The 21,522-nt window shown below is 49.6% G+C and overlaps 1 protein-coding gene across 3 annotated transcripts in view; it reads left to right on the top strand.

Annotated features, from left to right (window-relative positions):
• Positions 1–21,522, top strand: part of CCDC178 (coiled-coil domain containing 178) — an 825,613-nt gene that overhangs the window by 617,437 nt on the left and 186,654 nt on the right. For all 3 annotated transcript variants that reach the window (XM_073676720.1, XM_073676718.1, XM_073676719.1), the window contains exon 19: positions 6,866–7,000. In XM_073676720.1, the coding sequence (XP_073532821.1) occupies positions 6,866–7,000 (135 nt within the window). The remainder of the gene's footprint in view (positions 1–6,865; positions 7,001–21,522) is intronic.

Here is a 21,522-nt window from a genome sequence, read left to right as displayed (position 1 = left end):
TGCCCCATGCAGGATGTCACCCCCCCATATAATTCCCCATGCAAGATGTCACTTGTCCCCCCCATATAATGCCCCATACAGGATGTCACCTCTCCCTCCCCATATAATGCCCCATGCAGGTTGTCACCTCCCCCCATATAATGCCCCATGCAGGATGTCACCCCCCCCATATAATGCCCCATGCAGGATGTCACCCCCCCATATTGTGCCCCATGCAGGATGTCACTTGTTCCCCCCATATAATGCCCCATGCAGGATGTCACTTGTTCCCCCCCATATAATGCACCATGCAAGATGTCACCTCTCCCCCCCATATAATGCCCCATGCAGGATGTCACCTTCCCCCCCATATAATGCCACATGCAGGATGTCACCTCTCCCCCATATAATGCCCCATGCAGGATTTCACCTCCCCCCATATAATGCCCCATGCAGGATGTCACCTCTCCCCCATATAATGCCCAATGCAGGATGTCACCCCCCCATATAATGCTCCATGCAGGATGTCACCTCTCCCCCCATATAATGCCCCATTCAGGATGTCACCTCTCCACCCATATAATGCCCTATGCAGGATGTCACATCTCCCCCCATATAATGCCCCATACAGGATGTCACCTCCCCCCCCCATATAATGCTGCATGCAGGATGTCACCTCCCCCCATATAATGCCCCATGCAGGATGTCACCTCTCCCCCTATATAATGCCCCATGCAGAAAGTCACTTATCCCCCCCATATAATGCTTCATGCAGATGTCACCCCCCCATATAATGCCCCATGCAGGATGTCACCTCTCCCCCCCATATAATGCCCCATGCAGGATGTCACCTCTCCCCGCCTTATAATGCCCCATGCAGGATGTCACTCCCCCCCATATAATGCCCTATGCAGGATCTCACCTTTCCCCCCATATAATGCCCTATGCAGGATGTCACCTATCCCCCCCATATAATGCCCCATGCTGGATGTTACCTCTCTCCCCTCATATAATGCCCCATGCAGGATGTCACCTCTCCTCTCCCCCCATTATAATGCCCCATGCAGGATGTCACCTCCCCCTATATAATGCCCTATGCAGGATGTCACCTCTCCCCCCATATAATGCCCTATGCAGGATGTCATCCCCCCATATAATGCCCCATGCAGGATGTCACTAGTTCCCCCATATAATGCCCCATGCAGGATGTCACCTCTCTCCCCTCATATAATGCCCAATGCAGGATGTCACCTCCCCCCATATAATGCCCCATGCAGGATGTCACTTGTCCCCCCCCATATAATGCCCCATGCTGGATGTTACCTCTCCCCCCATATAATGCCCCATGCAGTATGTCACCCCCCATATAATGCCCCATGCAGGATGTCACCTCTCCGACCCCATATAATGCCCTATGCAGGATGTCACTTGTTCCCCCCTTATAATGCCCCATGTAGGATGTCACTTGTCCCCCCCCCATATAATGCCCCATGCAGGATGTCACCTCTCCCCACCATATAATGCCCCATGCAGGATGTCACCTCTCCCCTCATGTAATGCCCCATGCAGGATGTCACACCCCCATATAATGCCCCATGCAGGATGTCACCTCCCCCCCATATAATGCCCCATGCAAGATGTCACTTATTCCCCCCCCATATAATGCCCCATACAGGATGTCACCTCTCTCTCCCCATGTAATGCCCCATGCAGGATGTCACCTCCCCCCATATAATGCCCCATGCAGGATGTCACCCCCCATATAATGCCCCATGCAGGATTTCACCTCCCCCCATATAATGCCCTATGCAGGATCTCACCTCTCCCCCTATATAATGGCCTATGCAGGATGTCACCTATCCCCCCATATAATGCCCCATGCAGGATGTCACCTCTCCCCTCCTTATAATGCCCCATGCAGGATGTCACCTCCCCCCCATACAATGCCCCATGCAGGATGTTTGTCACCTCTCCCCCTATATAATGCCCTATGCAGGATGTCACCTATCCCCCCATATAATGCCCCATGCAGGATGTCACCTCTCCCCTCCTCATAATGCCCCATGCAGGATGTCACCCCCCCCATACAATGCCCCATGCAGGATGTTTGTCACCTCCCCCCCATATAATGCCCCATGCAGGATGTCACCCCCCATATAATGCCCCATGCAGGATGTCACTTGTTCCCCACACCATATAATGTCCCATGCAGGATGTCACCTCCCCCCATATAATGCCCCATGCAGGATGTCAACCCCCCATATAATGCCCCATGCAGTATGTCACTTGTCTCCCCCACCATATAATTCCCCATGCCTCCATACATATAAAAAAAATCAAATGCTAACCTCGCTTCTCACCTGCTGTCGCTGCTCCGGATTCCTCAGCGTCGTCGGCGTCTTCGCGCTCTGCGCTGTCTGTGACGGCTCAGGAGAGAGCGCGGTGTAAAGACGTCACTGTGCCCTCTGACCTGAGAAGTCACAGTGCAGCAGCCGCGGAAGAGACCGGAGCTGCTGCAGAGGCACGGGGAGAGGTAAGTATTGTGTCGGGGCCCTGAGCAAGCGGGAAGGGGGGGGCGCTGACAACGGCACCGCACCGCTCACGGGTCCCATAGCACGCTGGGGTGCCTGACGGTGAGTTGGCCCCCCACCTGCTCAGGGCCCTGGCACTTGCCCGAGTGTGCTGGGTGCTGACGCTGGCCCTGCTTGTAGTGATGCTTCACAGGAAAAAAAGATTAATGGATTCCAGGTGTAAGTAAGATGAGGACCGCTTTATTGAGAGACAAACTTAGGCTATGTGCACACAAAGCATTTTTACTTTGTTTCCGTGGGGGTTTTTCCACCGCGAAAACACTGCGAAAACGCTTGTTAATAGGTCTGCCAGCTATAACAATGGTAATCCTGATGTGCTGTGCACATGATGCAGAAATTTCCGCTCAGGATTACCATTGAGGAAAAAACCGCAGCATGTCCATTGTTCAGTCGTTTCTACCACAAATTTGCGCCCATTCACTTGAATTGAACTGCAGCAACTCCGCAGGTATAATATTTATACCTGTGGATTTGCTGTGTTCAATTAAAGCCGGGTGGTACCCAGGTCGAGAGAAGAGGACTACTACTCCTCTCATCCAACCGCTGCTCCCGCTGATAACAGTAGTCTGCTCTGCTGAGCCGGCGTGCCCATTGTAAACCAAAGAATAAAAACAGTAAAAATTAAAAACACTATACTCACCTGTCCGGCACGCCCCCCGGTGTCCTCCTGGTCCTCGGTCCCCAGCGATGCTCTCCTCCCGGCGGCCAGTGGTACACTGTGGGGATCAGCTGATCGCTCACGTGACCTCACCTTGGGAACATTCTGAAGAATGTTCCCATGGTGGTGAGCTCACCGGGGCTGATTAGCTGATGAACTCCAGTGACATCCTGCAGCAGCATGTATACTGACAGGAGTGATTTTTCACCCCTGTCAGTGTACATTGCTGTCTTCTACAGCAGTGACATCAGTGATTGCTGCTGTCACTACTTTAGAAGTGACCCGGATCGCCGAGGGACAATCGTTGGGGTAATCGTGGACTGTGTCGTGACGGCGAACAGGTGAGTGATATGGTTGGTTGTTCTTTTTACTTTTTTTTCAGAAGATCGAGGGCTTCGCAGACAAAGTACAATAAAAAAATGTTTAAAAACCATGTGTTATTTCATTAAAATACTTTATTCTGGCCGTGTCTTTTATTGAAAAGGCGGCGATAACTTTACTACGCAGTTAGCAATGGGGGTGTCTTATAGACGCCCTCCATTACTAACCCGAGCTTCACGTCAGCCGCCAATACAAGGCTGACGTGATCCCCAACCCCATTACCCCACTCGCCACCGCTACAGAGCAGTGGGAAGAGCAGAGGCTAAGATTTGTCGCATCTTATGGATGTGCCATTTCTGGGACTGCTGAGGGGTGATGTTAATAACCGCGGAGGGGGCTAGTATTCATGGCCCCTTCCCTGGCTATTAATATCAGTCCTCAGCTGTCTGTTTAGCCTTTTCTGGTTAGATTTTATAGGGGGACCCCAGGTCAATTTTTCTCTGGGGTCCCACTGTAATCTATGCAGTAAAGGCTAAACAAACAGCTGTGGGCTGATATTAATAGCCAGGGAACATTTGGGCTAATGACCCCTTCCCCGGCTACCAATATCAGCCCCCCAGCTGTTGACTTTCCCTCTGCTGGTTATAAAAATTACTCGGGAGCCCACGCCATTTTTTTTTTTCATTTTAGGCTCTGTTCCCACGATCCGGACGTAGCAGCTCTTTGGATGCATATTTTTTGCTGCGTCCAAAATGTTGCATTCTATTGAACACAGGTAAATCCACATGTGTTCACTGAACCATGTGGATTTACTGCATTCAATACATTCTAGTGGTCAAATTTATGTTGCGGAGACTAGCGACTCGGCAAGAGAATTTGACATGCTGTGGTCCTGAAAGACACGCCGCATGTGAGTGTCCACGGGTGATTCGCAGCCTCTGATGCACGCATAGTGGACATGGGATTTCTAGAAATACCATCCACTATGCTGTAACATCAGGACGCTGCGGGTTTGACGCTGTATAAACACGCAGTGTCAAACCTGCAGCGGCTCCTGACCATGGCAATGTACCCAAACTCACCCGCAGCATGTCAATATCTGTAGTGGAGACTAGTGACTCTGCAATAGAATTTGACATGCTGCTGTCCTGAAAGACGTGCCACATGTGAGTGTCCACGGGTGATCTGAAGCCTCAGATGCATGCATAGTGGACATGGGATTTCTAGAGATCCCATCCACGATGCTGTACCATCTGGACGCTGCAGGTTTGACACTGTATAAACACGCAGTGTCAAACCTGCAGTGACTCCTGACCGTGGCCACATACCCGAACTCACCCGCAGCATGTCAATTTCTGTAGAGGACACGCTAGTCTCCGCTGCAGATTTTGACTGAAGTGTCATTATATGCGGTGGATTCACATGTACCGATAACAAAAGTGCGGCATTAGAACACTGCATTTTGAAAGCAGCAAAAATACGCTGCGTCCAAAGCGCTGCTGAGTGTTGATCGGGGGGACGTAGCATCTAACGAAACAGCTGTGAGCTGTTAATAATGGCCAGGGACCATGTTTGCAAATGGCACCTTCCTAGGCTAAAAATAGCAGCTCACAGCTGCCGCATAAATTACATGAATGGAAATGCTAATGAGATTGGGGAATGGGATTAGCTGACACCTAGCTCTTTTGTTTGGTGATGACAAAGTGTCAATCAGATCACCAAACCTAATTAAAGTAAAGAGTTAAATAAACACACAGACACAGAGCAAACACTTTATTTGAAATACAACTGACACATCATTTAAATTAACCAATATACTCACCCCAGTTCTGATGGTAATCCAAGGGTTTAAGCTATGTCCCACTAAATAATCTTATTTAGCTCCAAAAAGCATTCATTGTTGTACAAAAACGCTTCAAAAACCGAATCAAAAAAGGCATCAAAAGCGAGTCAAAGCTGCACGTTTTTTACCCAACGTTTTTCCTGCCAAGGAGATGCAGAACCGCTCAGGAAATTTCTGCTTCAAATCCTGACCATGCGCACATAGCCTTACAACGGCTCTAATGAACAAAACTTCATCAGGTATTTACATCTGGAATCCATGCTTATTCTTCTACTGAGCATCGCTACAAGAAACTAGTCCATCTTGTACTTTTTACGTTCAGACTGGGGATCAAGATGAACAATTCTGCCTGTTGGATTGAAATAGCTTGAAGCTCTTTGATTTCACACCGAATCTGGTGGCGCCCGCAGTGGAGTGGTGCCCACTTACCACACAACATTATAAGATGAGAGGAATACCTGCTTGATATATAATTTTAGTATACTGCATTTAGCACCTTTTTTCCTGTAGCATTGTGCTTTGTTGCACATTTCCTACTCATTGATCTATTTTAGTGGTGATAGTTTTTAATGATTCTTAATTTACAAGCTAAATGATGAGTTCAAAACAGAAAAATTGCTAAAACTGTGCTGTTTTGACATCTGGATGTGCATACATATATACTGTATTTTCATCTTTCCTGCAGGATCTGCAATAACTGTTTCTTCTATTCTAGGCATATTATGATCTGTGATTCTCGGGATGTGATACATTTTGCATGATACCTTGCGTCACTTTTCAAAATCGACTTTCCCTCTAGTTCAGGTGCATGTTGACATGTCACATGTTTGGAGCCAGTCAGATTAATAGGGAGTTCGGTGTGGAATTTTCTATCCTGTTATTGTTCTCCCTCAGCGTTTGATGGCTGAGTTAATTCTCTTTAGTTTTGTCATGCTCTGGAGAACACATTGCCAGGCTATGATAAGCTGTACAAGGAAAAGAAGGAAAAACATGATGTCCATCAAAGTCCTAACCTTGCATTTTAAATGTTTTGCTGACCTGACGCGCGCTACTCTGAGGGCCTCGGAGGATTCCTTCTATCAAATAAAAGCCCAAACAAAAAGGTTCAATATGTCCTAAAGCTATCGGTTTTGAGTTAAACTGGGTGAAGTAGAAATATTTTACTCATCAGCTTTGCAGTCACAGAGTTTGCTTCAGCTAGAACAAAACTGCTGAGGCATTTAGAGAAAATTAACCCCCCATCCTGGCAGCCAGATGTGACTGGTTTCTGATGAATGCACATGAGTGGGCTGAAAAATCAAGAGACTGTGAAATTCCTGTCAGGTCTGTACAGTGCAGAATGGGCTATTGACTGCTTTCTATATTTCCCTCCATCATTCTTCTTGAACACTGCCATTAATTTCCTTTCCTGCTTCGGCTTGTGGTTTTTTTTTTGTTCACCCCCTCCTCTTCTTTCTTTTCTTTTTTTTTTAGATCTCGGTGCTGCAGAGCAGGATGCATCGGGCTATGGTGGAGTTCTTCAAACAACGAGGCCTCTATAACCAGGCTGGGCTGGCCAGCTTCCAGGCAGCCTCTCAGGGGAATGCTCAGAAAATATTAGCTGTGCAGGTAGGTGATTGCAAAGTAGTAGGAAAGATCATTCCCATCTAGATTGAAAAGCAAATGATGGGTAGTGTGATGAAGCATTTGAGCCATATCCCATCAGGATTTTATAAAATTTTAACCTCTTTAATAAACTGAAATGGCATGCAAGATGAATTCAATAGCATGCATAGATTTCCTGATGCACCACGCCTTCACCTACATGTTCACACACTTAACATATGGTATATACAGATTTGTGTATACACACGGTATTCTGCAACAGTGTTTTCCGTGATACTAAACTTGTGATATTGAACAGCTTTTACATTCCCAGTTCGGCAACAGAACAACCTGTGACGTATGTGACGCGCCCCCTGGGCCGTGGGGTACTCGGTAGCCGGGCCGGTCGATGCTGGGGGATGTGTCACAGTGGCAGTGACCCGGTCCGTGACCCAGGGCGGTCAATAAAAGGGGATTAGTGAAAGGGGAATAAAGTTTTAGATATAATGTTCGTGATGCCGCCTGTGGTATGCGGCTATATGGGGCCGCCGCTGCGGTGCAGATCCTCTGGAGCTGATGGTGACACAGCAGAGTTGGTTCAGCTCTCCACAGGCAGAGCTAAGCCCCAGGGCAGGAAATAGTGATGTTATGAGGAAGATGTTGCTGGTGCTGGGTAGTGCTGGGTGGGTGATGGCAGCAGCAATAATTCTAGGACACAGTGGGGTGCAGTCTTCAAGGTTTTACTCACAGTTATTCAAGACACCAGGTTACCAGCACCAGTGTGTAACCTCCCACGTCATCCTGCATTCACCAAGGAAGGGGTTCAGCAATCTCTCAAGTATCTCAGGAGTACTTAAACGGGACCCCGTTCTATGTGCCTTCCTCGGTCGTCTTCCTGTGCTGGCTCTCACCCTCCTGCCCTGCGCCTCACAATAGGTGTCCCAATTCAGTAGCCTCGGATCTTGTCGGGCGACCTGCAGTCCCCTGAATCCTATGCAGCCACCTTTTCGGCAATGTAATTGTGGTTTTGGGCAGCTGCACCTTGAAAGTACAGTCGCCCCGGTTATCTAGCTGAGCCTTGTAGTTCTCCACTAGTTTAGGGGCCGGTCCCCTCTGCGGCCTGATCCCTCCACGTCCGTGTAGATTCGGGTGCACAGGTGGCTTCCTGAACTTCCCGTGCCCCTGGGATCCCCTCTGTTCCTCTTGGAGACTTCCCTCTGCTCCCGTCCTCTCTCAGTCTTTCCTCCTGGGCCTCTCGGTCTAGGCCCGCTCTTTTCTCCTCTCCTCCTGAGCAGAGCTCCTCCAGAGCTCCTGCTTCCAACTCTCTCTCCTCTGAACTGATCCTCTCCTCAGACTGTTCTGACTCCTTCAAGATGGTTCCCTTCTTATACTCCTTCTGAAGGTTCTCCCCTGTTCTACTTCCTCCACCCACACCCACTACATTGTTCCCCCTCTCTCGGTTCCCCCCCTTCCAACCAGGGACAGGGCTCAGCATTATACACTTGCATTTTGCCCCTGCCTGCTGGTCTGGAATGGTGTAGTGTTGGATGCAGGTGGGTGAGTCCCGGGCAGTACCCCATCCTTACCTGAGAGTGGGGCACCACACCTCTGGGTGAGATGCAGTACCTCTGTGGTGACTGAACCCGCAGAGGCGCCACATATGCACATACAACATAGCCCTTAACATGATTGCAAACAAGTTCCTGTGTGATACCCCTTTTGGGCTACGTTCACACAAGCATATTTTCACTCTGAGTGCTGCCAATGGAAAAACTGACAGCACTCAGATCAATGTTATTCAATAGGGCAGCTCAGAAGACTTTTTTTTTACACTAACCAAATGGCCGTGAAAAAAAATTGCAGTATGCTCTAGTCAATTCCATATTTTAGATGAGACATACCTAGTTAAGTCTATGAGCGTGCAAAAAAATCCGATCCCATACTGATCAACCATATAGCATCCACTTTTTACAGATACAGTGCAATTCTTAAAAGGGTTGTATCCTTTCAATTAAAGGGATATTTCCCTCTCCATGATCCAATCCCAATCCTAATAATAATATTAGCAAATACTTCCAATTAGAATTGTAGTATAGTTCTTCTGATAAGCTATATCTCTTTCCTCATGTGCAGGGCATTGCAGTAGCTTAGGTATCCATGGTTACGACCACTCATATAGTAACAGATAGTTAGTTAGCTAGTTGCTAGTGGTTGTAGCCATGGATACCTAAGCAACTGCAATGCCTGCACATGGGAAAAGAAACATAGCGACTCAGAAAAACTATACTACATTTCTAATTTGCTAATACTACTAATGTTATATAGAATTCAGATACACGTCACTCTGAGATTAAATTAGTGCACGGAAAGGAAAGCACTCTTTATCAATCACAGAAATAGAATCCGGCATTCAAAATTGCAGAAAGTGTAGTTTTAATTGTATAAATAATAGTCCAACAGGAATTCATGAAAAGCAATCCACTTAAATGTAACGTTTCGGTCGTTAAACCATGACCTTCATCAGACTAAAAAACAAAGAAAATGTCATAAAAATTCTAAAGGGAAGGGAATACAAAAGAACAAAACAATGTACAATGCACAAGGATATACAGAATATACAAGTTTTTCTCAGTTGCATGTGGAGGATAACGTGTAATGATGTCATTAATCTCATTATACTAAGTGAAAAATTGGAAAATCAAGTAAACAAGCCTCATCATGACAATAGACCCACAGGTATGTGGATAAAAATAGTATGGGGTCATCTGGAGAAAATAGAGAAGGATGGGAAAAAAATACATGAAAAACTGTATAGCCTAAAATTGGTTATGTGACAAATGTTGGTTGGTCCAAAAAGACCAGGAGATATATGTAAAATGAGTAGGACAGACTCAGTGAGGGTCTAGTTAGACAAAGTAAATTGGAAAGGTAGGGAGGAAACAAGGGGGCCTCAACGGGATATGATGTGCTGTAAATGTAGATAAACTGATGAGGAGTAGAAAGTTTTGGCACTAGATGATGGGAGGGTAATGTCTAAGAAAAAGTCCACCATAAAGTATATATAGTGTATATAAAAAGCCTTAGTAAGTGCTTACCGGATTGCTGGTGTAGCAGGACGCCAGTAGATAGTAGCGCTATGGAGCAGAGGCATGTGATGCCATGTGGAAATAGCACTACTAATATTATACGTATAGTATATTAGGATAGAATCTTGGAGATGGAAATATCCCTTTAAGTTTCTACCCTGACTGCAGTTTTTTATAAAACACCAAAGTGCATTGTGCTTACCTTGTGCAGGTCCACCAGGAAGTCTCCACCACTGCTCCCGGTGTCTGGCATTGAATGCGGCGCTGATGCCACCTTGACCATTCAGCAGACAATCCGTGAGCTCAGCAGCTCTGCGAGTGTAGACAGAATGCCCCCTTCAGTGTCGCTGTGCTCGCTGATTGGCTGCCGCGCTGTCGAAGTGATGTCAGCACTGCAGCCAGTGTACAAACTTAATTGAAAGTTTAACTTTAACACAGGAAACAGTATTTGATCTTATAAATTTTATTGACTGCTAATGTATTAAAATTAATGCCATACAGATTGTAGAAGGATGGCAATACATATATAAAATTGTCCTTTTTTGGATAAAAATTGGATGATTTTTTTATATGCTTGTGTGCACTTGACCTAAATGTCGTCCTGTCGGCATCTGTCAATCAAATGGTATTGTGGCGCCCCTGCGGGTCCAGTTGCCACAGAGGTACTGCATCTCAGCCAGAGGTGTGGTACCCCACTCTCAGGTAAGGAGGAAGTGACTCACCCCCTGGGCCAGTGCTGTAGTGCGGCGCGCGTGCGCGGGGGGGGAATACCCGGAGCCGGATCCGATGGGGGTTGTAGTCTCCGAGTGGCGGGGACCCGGTCCGTGCCCAGGGTGGTCAAACCGACGGCAGTCTGTTTGTAATGTTGTTATGACTACGCCACCCGTTGATTGCGGTACGAGACCGCCGCTGCCAAACAGTCCGCTGAGGCTGATGTTATGTGTATGCAGCGAAGATGAAATAACCCCCAACGGGAGAGGTGTAGCCTCAGGGCAGCAGGTGGAGGGGATGATGATGGGAGTGATGGTGTGGTTGTCCCAGTACGGATGATGCGACAAGAAAGCACGGAGACGTGAAGGTACAGTTCAGGGTCTTTACTGATGGTACAAGGGAGACCCTCCCGGGAGTACTGGCTAGTAGTTGGGGCCTGGTTAGTCTGCGAGTAAGCCGGAGTTCCCCTGGCCAAGTGGAGTTGTAGGCCTTCCCGTTAGTCTGTACCCTTCCTGGCTATCCTGCTTTTGGCGGTTACAAGTAGCCCACGTCCCTGGGTATACCGTGTGGTGCTCACCCGTATGGCTGGTGACCTGGGGCCTCCTGTTAGCCTCCGCTCCGGGATGGCGGTGCTGGTCCCTTCGTTGTGACTGAGCCTCCGGGCTTTTATGGCCAGAGGACCTGGAATCCCCTGCCGGATGGATTCTGCTGCTGGGTAAATCTTAGTCCCCACAGCCTCGGACTCCTGTGTCCGGTTTTAGTTCCTTCTCCCAGGGCGAGCTTTGCACAGCTCCAGCCCCTGGCGCTTCTCCTTGGCTCCTACAGAGCTCCTGATGTCTCTCTGTCCCTGTAGCTGCTCCACTCCAGACCAGACTCCGTCTCTGTCTGGAACTCCTCTCCCTAACCCTGCCTCAGCCCCAGTTTATGTAGGGGAAGTTCTTCCCCTCCCAGGACTGGGCAGGAGGTGTGGCATGCTTAGGATTCCTGCCCAGGAGACCTCCCACCTGCTCACAGACGTAATACTGCTATTACTGTGGAAACCAGACCCCTGGGGTGCCACATTCCCCCCTAGTGAAATTTAGTACTCCCGGACTAAACATATATATTTTTTTTTTTTCAAAACATAACAGGGTATAAACAATAACAATTAAATACATGAGATGGTCACGGCGTGTCCGTAACCGGGAAGCAATAAGGGTGTCCATTTCACCAAAGAACAGGGAGCCGTAACCAGGTAGGGGTCTGTCCTGCCCCGAGTCTTTAACAGTCTTTAGTCCATTCCTGGGTTACGCTCCAAACATATTTACAACAGAGTTCCGGTTACTCACTGTCCATAACCTGTCAGTCCATATAAAGAAATCTGTAACTGAAAAACATAATTAGCAACGGCTACAACAAAACAGGTAAACATAAAATAGTTAAAGCAACTAGCCAACTTAGATTCTCCAACGTACGGGCATCTGGCCTCTGGTAACCCTAGTGGACCTACGGAGCTCACTAACTGGTCCTGCACTACAGGGTGTAGGAGGTGTTATGGGCAGGCTGGGCAGCTTTCTGCGCACTCTTTGGCTCACTAGGGGCACGGCAGGCTCACTACTAGCAGAGGGTTGATCCTCCTGTACTGCTGGTGTGGACTCTTCTGCCTCTTGGGCCGGCTGCTCTTCCAGCTCTACTGGTTCCTCTGTAGGCACTTGCGGGGCTGGCTGGAGAAAGGTGAGAACGGGTACCACGACAGCACCGTTTACTTGTGTCCAAGACCGGGGAAAGTCTCCGAGTACAGTCCTGATCATTTCTTCCCTTTCCTCTGCGGGTCGAGGGTTTTCTTGATCTTCTTCTTCAGGGTTTTGCAGCTGCTCGGGACACTTCTTCAGGTGGTCTCTGGAGACAACGGCTGTGGTTTCTCCTCCATCCTTACTGATCACGCAAATCTTTGGGTTCTCATGGCTTGATGGCAGTACGGTGTACGGGTCCTTCTCCCACTGGTCGTCCAACTTGTGGAGCCGTCTTTTCCTCTTCAAGACCTGCTCTCCAGGTACCAGGGGAACAGCGGGAGCATACTGATTATAAGCCCTCTCTTGCCTTTCTCTAGCTTGAGACAGACTTCGCTCCACGCTCTCCTGCACTTTCCGATACTGCTGCTGCCGTCCTGTATCCCAGTCTGCCTCTGGCGAGGTGTCCTCGGGCGTCAGGACTCCCATATCCAGGTCGATAGGCAGCTTACCAGGCCTCGCTCTCATTAGGTAAGCCGGGGTACAGTTGGTAGAACCTACAGGGATGTGGTTGTATAGGTCCACCAGATCAGGCAGCTTCTCAGGCCACAGACTGCGTTCTTCCAGGGGCAATGTTTTCAGGAGGTCTATCACCACCTGGTTCATCTTCTCGCAGAGTCCATTAGTTTGTGGGTGATAGGGCGTTGTTCTTATCTTCGTGCAGCCATACAGGTTGCAGAACTCCTGGAAGACTTCCGCTTCGAAGGCTGGCCCTTGGTCTGTCAGCACTTGGTCCGGGTACCCGTGTGGACGGCAGAAGTGCTGCTGGAAGGCTCTAGCTGCTGTTTGAGCCGTTAAGTCCTTGACCGGGACCACCACCAGGAACCGGGAGTAATGATCTACGATTGTGAGGGCGTAGACATACCCAGATCTGCTTGGAGCCAGTTTCACATGGTCCAGGGCTACCAGTTCCAGTGGCTGTCGGGTGATGATGGGCTGCAAGGGAGTCTTCTGGCTGGCACGGTCCTTCCTTCTTAGGTGGCACGGTCCACAGTCTCTGCACCACCTCTCGATGGCTCCTCTCATGCCTACCCAGTAGAACCGTTCACGCAATAAGAACTCCAGCTTCTTCCACCCGAAATGTCCTGCTCCGTTGTGGTACGCCTCCAGAATCATAGCCGCGTCTCGTCTGGGGACCACTACCTGCCAGGTCAACTCATGTGTTCGAGAGTTAACCATTCTCCGGCACAACTTCTCCCTGTAGAGGAACAGCCTACTTTTCTCCTTCCACAGTTGCTTAGTCTCCTCTGGGGCGTCTGGGTCCAGACTGGCATCGGCTTGGGTCAGCATTTCCTTCACCAGACGGACTGCAGGATCACTGTCTTGCGTCTCCGCCCAGTTGTAGTGGGGCAAGGGATTGAACGTCGCGGAGCGCCTGTCCTTCACCCGGTGGGAATACAGGGTAATCCCATGACGGTGGAACGCAGGGAGCTCAGCTTCTTCCAGATCTTCTGGATCTTCCCCTACGTCCGGTAAGTTCGGCATTCTAGACAGGGCATCCGCGTTGGCATTTGAGCGTCCTGCCCGGTATTTGATGGTGAATTCAAAGTTGGACAGGCGAGCCATCCATCTCTGTTCCAGAGCACCGAGCCTTGCAGTGTCCAGGTGTGTCAACGGGTTGTTATCCGTGTACACGATGAATTTGGAGGAGGCAAGGTAATGCTTGAAACGTTCGGTCACTGCCCACACTACTGCCAGGAACTCCAGCTTGAATGAGCTATAATTCTCAGGGTTCTTCTCGGTGGGTCGTAGCTTTCGGCTAGCGTAAGCGATTACTCGTTCTTTTCCTTGCTGGATCTGGGACAGCACGGCTCCTAGCCCGATGTTACTTGCGTCCGTGTGGAGGATAAAGGGCTGGCTGTAGTCTGGATATGCCAGGATTTCATCCCCCGTGAGGGCCATCTTCAGCTGGCAAAAGGACTCCTCTTCCAGCTTTTCCCACCTGAAGGGCGGCTTCTGGTTTTTGGCTTTTCGAGATTGACTTATCAGGAGGTCCTGCATAGGGGCTGCCATTTTGGTGAAACCGGGAATGAATCTTCGGTAGTAGCCTACCAACCCGAGGAACTGCCGCACTTCCTTTATGCTGGAGGGTCTTGGCCAGTCCTTAATCACGGTGATCTTATCAGGGTCAGGAGCCACTCCGTCAGCACTCACCACGTGTCCCAGGTATTGCACCTTTGGTTTCAGGAGGTGACACTTGGAGGGTTTCACCTTTAGGCCGTAGTTTGCCAGAGCTTCGAACACTTCTGCCAGGTGTTTCAGGTGGTCCTCGTAGGTCTTGGAATAGACGATGACATCGTCCAGGTATAACAGGACCGTCTCGAAGTTCCGGTGTCCCAGACAGCATTCCATCAACCGTTGGAAGGTTCCTGGTGCGTTGCAGAGCCCGAACGGCATACAGTTAAATTCGCTGAGACCCATCGGGGTGGTGAATGCGGTCTTCTCCCGGTCTGCCTCTGCTACAGGAACCTGCCAGTACCCTCTAGTGAGATCCAAAGTAGAGAAGAAGTTAGCAGATTTTAATGCAGCTAAGGACTCTTCTATCCTTGGTAACGGGTACGCATCTTTGTGTGTGATACGGTTGACCTTCCTGTAGTCTACACACATTCTCATAGTGTTGTCCTTCTTTTTCAATAAGACTAGTGGAGCCGCCCAGGGGCTACAGCTGTCCCTGATTACCCCAGCCTCCTTCATGTCTCTAAGCATCCCCTTGGCGTGTTGGTAGTGTGCAGGGGGTACGGGTCGGTATCTCTCCTTTATGGGAGGATGGTCTCCCGTGGGGATGTGGTGTTCTACCCCCTTTACTCGCCCGAAGTCTAACGGGTGTTTACTAAACACTCTCTCGTACTCTTGAACCACCCGATAGACTCCTTGTTTCTGGTGTGAGGGAGTGGAGTCAGTACCCAGATGTAGTTGCTGACACCAGTCCTCCACTGGTTTCTTAGAGCCGTTACCTTCCTCTGGTTGAGATGGAGGCAAGGGTTCCACGGCCTGTACAGAATTCTGGTTTATGGTGAACAATTTAGCTAGCGTGGCATACCGGGGCAGGTGTACTTCTCTCTCACCGATATTTATGATGCGAACGGGCACCCTCCCATGGCGTACATCGACCACCCCCAGTGCTGTCAAGATGGTGGGCCTACTGTCTGAGTAGACGGGTTCTACCATTGCTTGGTAGTCTCTACCTCTTAGACCAATAGCTTCCCGGCACCAAATCATCATCTCACTTTTTGGGGGCATGGCAATAGGGAACGGGTCACACATTCTCACGCTACCTATCTCACCACCAGATAGTTCCACCTGTTGCCGCTTCATCAGTGCCCGGATCTCTTTTTGGAGCACACGCTGCTGGCCGGAACTGGCGTTCTTGGCAACCTGCTGTAAAATGAGAATCACCTCTGCAAGACAATTTTCAATTACATTGGTTCCCAGGGTGATTCTAGGGTGACTCTCATGACGGTCTATGTCCACTATAATCAGTCCTTGTGCCGCCAGTTCGACTTTACCGATTTTAATGGTCACCTCCTTGAATCCCACCTGCGGCACGGGCTGACCATTGCTGGCGATGATACTCAGGTCGTCGTCTGGGTAGCGGGTTATGTCCGAATCATTCCAGTACTGCTTGAAGAGCACGTACGGGATGGTGGTGACCTGTGACCCAGTGTCTAGTAGGGCACTCATAGGAATGCCATCCAGTACCACAGGCAAGATTGGACGTCCCCCTACGTATTTATCACGCCAGTTTGATGGGCCTGATGGTCTTATGCCTGGGGGTTGGCCCTCTACCCCAGGTTGTGCCCGTTTAAATGACAGTACCTTGCCACATGTCCGGGTTGATTGCAGCGGCGGCAGATGGGTCGTCCATCCTCGTTGTATCGATCGCTGGGTCTTCCTCTGGCCGGTGGGGTCCTCCTTGGTCGGCGCCACGGGATGTCCTCCGGTCCGGATGCCAGCTCGATCTTCCCTGCAGTAGAAACCTGTAAAGACTGCACAGTTCGGGTTAGCGCGGCAACGCTTTTAGTTAGCTCTTGGACCTGATGGTGCAGGTCTGTAGCCGGGTCACTGTTTAAAGCCTGCGCATCAGCTCCCACAGGCCCTGCAGACAAGGGCGCCGTCTCCTGGTGATAAGTGATAGCAGGGCGCCTGTGGGTCACAGCGCCACCTGGTGCCGGTTCTCGGAGCACCCGGATGGCTCTGTCCTTGAACTGTGCAAAGTCCAGGTCAGGGTCCTGTAAGGCCATTGCCCGCAACTGGGTTCGGTGGGCATTGCACAGTAGACCCTCAATGAATTGTTCAGTCAACAGCTTATCTTCATTTCCCACGCTGTCAGGGTCTGCCTGCTTAATGGCTCTCAGGGCCTCTTGTAGGTTTAGAGCATAGTCTCTTATACTCTCATGTGCCCGTTGTTTGCACCCATAAAATCTTAGTTTTATTTCGGCTGAGGTGCGGGTGTCAAATGTGTCTTTCAGCCGGGTTAATATGTCTCTGACAGTCCTCTTCCTCCCAGGTGGCCAGGACTTTACCTCCCTTTGGGCTGCCCCGATTAATTGGGCCACCAGGATGCTCACTTTTTGCTCTTCTGTGAGGGGGTACACCTGGAAGAGGCTATCCAGTCCTTCTCTAAAGTCATTTAGGGTATGTGACTCCCCTGAGTACTGGAGCTCCCCTCGGTATCCGGCATCCTCCTCCCCCCTAGTGGACCTTGGCCTACCTTGCGATGCTCTTCTTCCGTAGGCCGCGGCTCCGCAGTCGATCGTCGGGGTTGAGGACCTGGCGTCGCGCTCCGATGACGTCAGCGTCGCTCTTCCTCCCTTCCAGGACCTTGCGCAGCGTCACTGTGTGGGGCGGAGCTTCGGATCCCGCGCGCTTTCGGCGTCCACGCCCCTCTTCTTCCTGCTCGGCGTCCCGAAGATGGCGTCCGAAGGCGGGAAGCAGCTGCGGATGGCGGGAAGAAGGCAGAAGACGGCGGGAAACGGTCCAAGATGGCGTCTGATGGCGGGAATCGGCTCCGGATGGCAGGAAACGACTCCGGATGGCAGGAAACGACTCCGGACGGCGGGAAACTTCACCACAGGTAAGTTCAAAAGTCTTTTTCAGGCACGCAGTACCAGGTGGTTGCGGGCACGTAATCCTGCCGACTACGCCAAAGTTGACTCACCCCCTGGGCCAGTGCTGTAGTGCGGCGCGCGTGCGCGGGGGGGGAATACCCGGAGCCGGATCCGATGGGGGTTGTAGTCTCTGAGTGGCGGGGACCCGGTCCGTGCCCAGGGTGGTCAAACCGACGGCAGTCTATTTGTAATGTTGTTATGACTACGCCACCCGTTGATTGCGGTACGAGACCGCCGCTGCCAAACAGTCCGCTGAGGCTGATGTTATGTGTATGCAGCGAAGATGAAATAACCCCCAACGGGAGAGGTGTAGCCTCAGGGCAGCAGGTGGAGGGGATGATGATGGGAGTGATGGTGTGGTTGTCCCAGTACGGATGATGCGACAAGAAAGCACGGAGACGTGGGTACAGTTCAGGGTCTTTACTGATGGTACAAGGCAGACCCTCCCGGGAGTACTGGCTAGTAGTTGGGGCCTGGTTAGTCTGCGAGTAAGCCGGAGTTCCCCTGGCCAGGTGGAGTTGTAGGCCTTCCCGTTAGTCTGTACCCTTCCTGGCTATCCTGCTTTTGGCGGTTACAAGTAGCCCACGTCCCTGGGTAGACCGTGTGGTGCTCACCCGCATGGCTGGTGACCTGGGGCCTCCTGTTAGCCTCCGCTCCGGGATGGCGGTGCTGGTCCCTTCGTTGTGACTGAGCCTCCGGGCTTTTATGGCCAGAGGACCTGGAATCCCCTGCCGGATGGATTCTGCTGCTGGGTAAATCTTAGTCCCCACAGCCTCGGACTCCTGTGTCCGGTTTTAGTTCCTTCTCCCAGGGCGAGCTTTGCACAGCTCCAGCCCCTGGCGCTTCTCCTTGGCTCCTACAGAGCTCCTGATGTCTCTCTGTCCCTGTAGCTGCTCCACTCCAGACCAGACTCCGTCTCTGTCTGGAACTCCTCTCCCTAACCCTGCCTCAGCCCCAGTTTATGTAGGGGAAGTTCTTCCCCTCCCAGGACTGGGCAGGAGGTGTGGCATGCTTAGGATTCCTGCCCAGGAGACCTCCCACCTGCTCACAGACGTAATACTGCTATTACTGTGGAAACCAGACCCCTGGGGTGCCACAGAAGCACTACCCGGGACCCACACACCCACATCCAACACTACACCACTTCATAAGGGAAGGGCGAGATTTCTCCTGAGGGAGAGCACAGACCCAGTCCCTGTCTGAAGGAGGGAACTAGGTAGAGGAGGTGGATGGAGGCAGTAGTTTAGGGGAGCACTGAAGGAAGGACTGAAGGTAGAGGGGACCACATAGAGTGACAGTTGGTGACGAGGGTCACATGACAGAGAGTATAAAAGGAAGGGTAGAACGATCTAGAGGGGTCCAGTCCTTGGTCCAGGGTCCTAGAAGCAAGAGCGCATTGAGTGAGGACCGTGGAAGAGAGAGTCAGTCAGAGGAGTTGGTGACAGGAGTCTGTCACAGGGAATGAAGAGAGAAGACCGGAGCACTTGAAGACTGCACCCGCTGTGTCCTATACTTAATTGCTGTGTCACCTGCCTTGCACTACAATACCAACATCCAAAATCTCCTATTTAACTGCCCTAGGGCCTAGCTCTACCTGTGGAGAGCTGAACCATCTCTGCTGCGTCACCAACAGTCCCAGTGGATCTGAACAGCAACGGCGGCCACCTATAGCCGCATACCATGGGTGGCGTCACAAAACTTTATCCCTAAAACTTTATTCCCCCTCTTTTCTTTATTTATTGACCGCCTGGGGCCACGGACCGAGTCATTGCCACCGTGACTTCCCAAAATACAACCGACCGGCCCGGCTACCGAATACTCCACGGCCCCAGGGGGCGCGTCAGTGTCACTTCCAGTCTCATTGATAATAGAGTCTAGTCTCCTGGCAGAAGTAAGACATAGGATCTGCTAATTGATAAGATTTATTTTGCAACACTCTTCTATAACAGAGTATTATTTCAAGCAAATAAGATGATAAATGCAGAAATGGTAAAAAAAATGAATTTCAGCCTCAATTGATTCAAATGGAAATTTGTCCGTAGTTTCTATTTGATTTATAGACTACAGTTGATCCAATCTTTTGAAATTTGAATTTGTCAGTGTTGGCAAATTTTTTAAAAATATTCGATTTGCAGCAAATAAATTTGCCAGGGATCACAGGTATTTCAATTGCTCTGAAAACAGGCTGTTTAATGCAATTCCAGGGTTAGTAATATGCAAGTGACCTCCACATATATGACTATGGGTAATTGTTTATTTCACTGGTGTTTTGTTACACTATCTGTGCAGTATATTCAAAGTATTTTTGCAATTTCTTCTTATTTCTATTGCTAAACTGGGAGCTTTGACTCTCTCACTAAAAAATTCATCAAAAATGGCTGCTGCGATGCATTCCCTGCCTCAGCTTTTATACAGGCTATGATAGGCTATGCTATATGATGTGCTATGCTACATGATGTGCTATACTTTGTGTTGGCTGTGCTGTACTATGTGATGTGATAGCTGCATAGCATTATCGTAAGCGCCCCTGAGGTCATGTGCTCCTTATATAGCTGATGTAATCTTCTGTATCGTGTAAAATAACATTCGTAAATTGTTCAAATTCTCCAGGTACACCAAATTTATAACAATTGTTCATGAATTAAATTTGTTCATCTTTAATCAAGACCTCTATTATTATGCCAGACAGTAGTTTTCTTGGCAATAGAATTTTTTTTAAACAGCTCAGAATGTCTAGGCCATGTTTCCACTTGTCCAGAAATCCGGCTTTTTATTAATCACTGGAGAGGTAGTGAAATGACTGAAGGACACTGATGCGAGAAGAGATCCCATCGTTTGCTATGGAATCATTCACATTCGTCTGACACATGAGTTGCTAAGCCGGACCTTTCAAAGAACAAGATCAGAAAATGCTACATGTTGTATTTTTTTTAATCCTGCTTACCAGTTTTGCCGTAGATACTGTTGAAAAAGTCTTAAGAGGACAATATATGTTGTGTAGAATATTTTCAGCAAAACTGTAAAAGCAAGACATGTACCGCACATCCAAAGCTTATACACTACATTGATCTACTGCGGCTAAGTAAAAATTTGCAAAACTAAACCCGAGCTTTTTAGTTTAACATTCTGATCAGACTGCATGAAGCTCACTGCCTTGTCACTGCGAACCTCTTTGTGGGTCCCCAACCCTAAAGGTATGGTGCCATATGGCAAACACCACCAAAGTGATAACACCAGCAGGGAATGCTACGCAGATGCCCAACAGCACCCATGCTGCAAAAGCAGAGTCCAAACGGCTTCAGGTCACACCACCACACAGGCACAGCTCCACAGCACAATGGCTGCAATTAGTGAAAATGTGATATTGACAATCCCTGCTGCTCTCTTGTACTGGAGCATAGAAGGGTCGCAGAACTTTAGAGCCAGATACACCTGAATCAACTGTGTTATAGGCGATGCTCTGTGCTGCTTTTCCCCTGTTTTATGGCTCTCCATGGCTGCTGTTCTCCTGTGCTCCAGCACTCTAAGGCTACGGGCACATGGTCAGGAATACCTGTGGATTGGATGCAGCGCACTTGCGCTGCATGCACTCTGCAGCGGCCAGATGTTAGATCATAGTGGATGGAATTTCAAAAAATCCCATGCTCACTATGTGTCTCCTTGCTCCTGCGGCTCACCCGCGAAGACGGACATGTGGCGTGTCTTCACAGACCGCAGCATGTCAATTTCTCTTGAAAACGCTAGTCTCCGCAAGAGAAATTCTATCAGTGCAATGTATAGGATGCGGTGAAGCTGCATGTGTTCAATGAACACATGCAGATTCACCTGCGTGCAGCGCTTTGGACGCAGCAGACTGCTGAGAACAATAGTTT

Source organism: Phyllobates terribilis, unplaced genomic scaffold (assembly GCF_046119375.1).
Source record: "Phyllobates terribilis strain yellow unplaced genomic scaffold, ASM4611937v1 Scaffold_4__5_contigs__length_816908805, whole genome shotgun sequence".
NCBI lineage: Eukaryota > Metazoa > Chordata > Amphibia > Anura > Dendrobatidae > Phyllobates > Phyllobates terribilis.
Note: the sequence above shows the minus strand (reverse complement) of the source record. Positions and strands in the feature narration are given on the sequence as shown.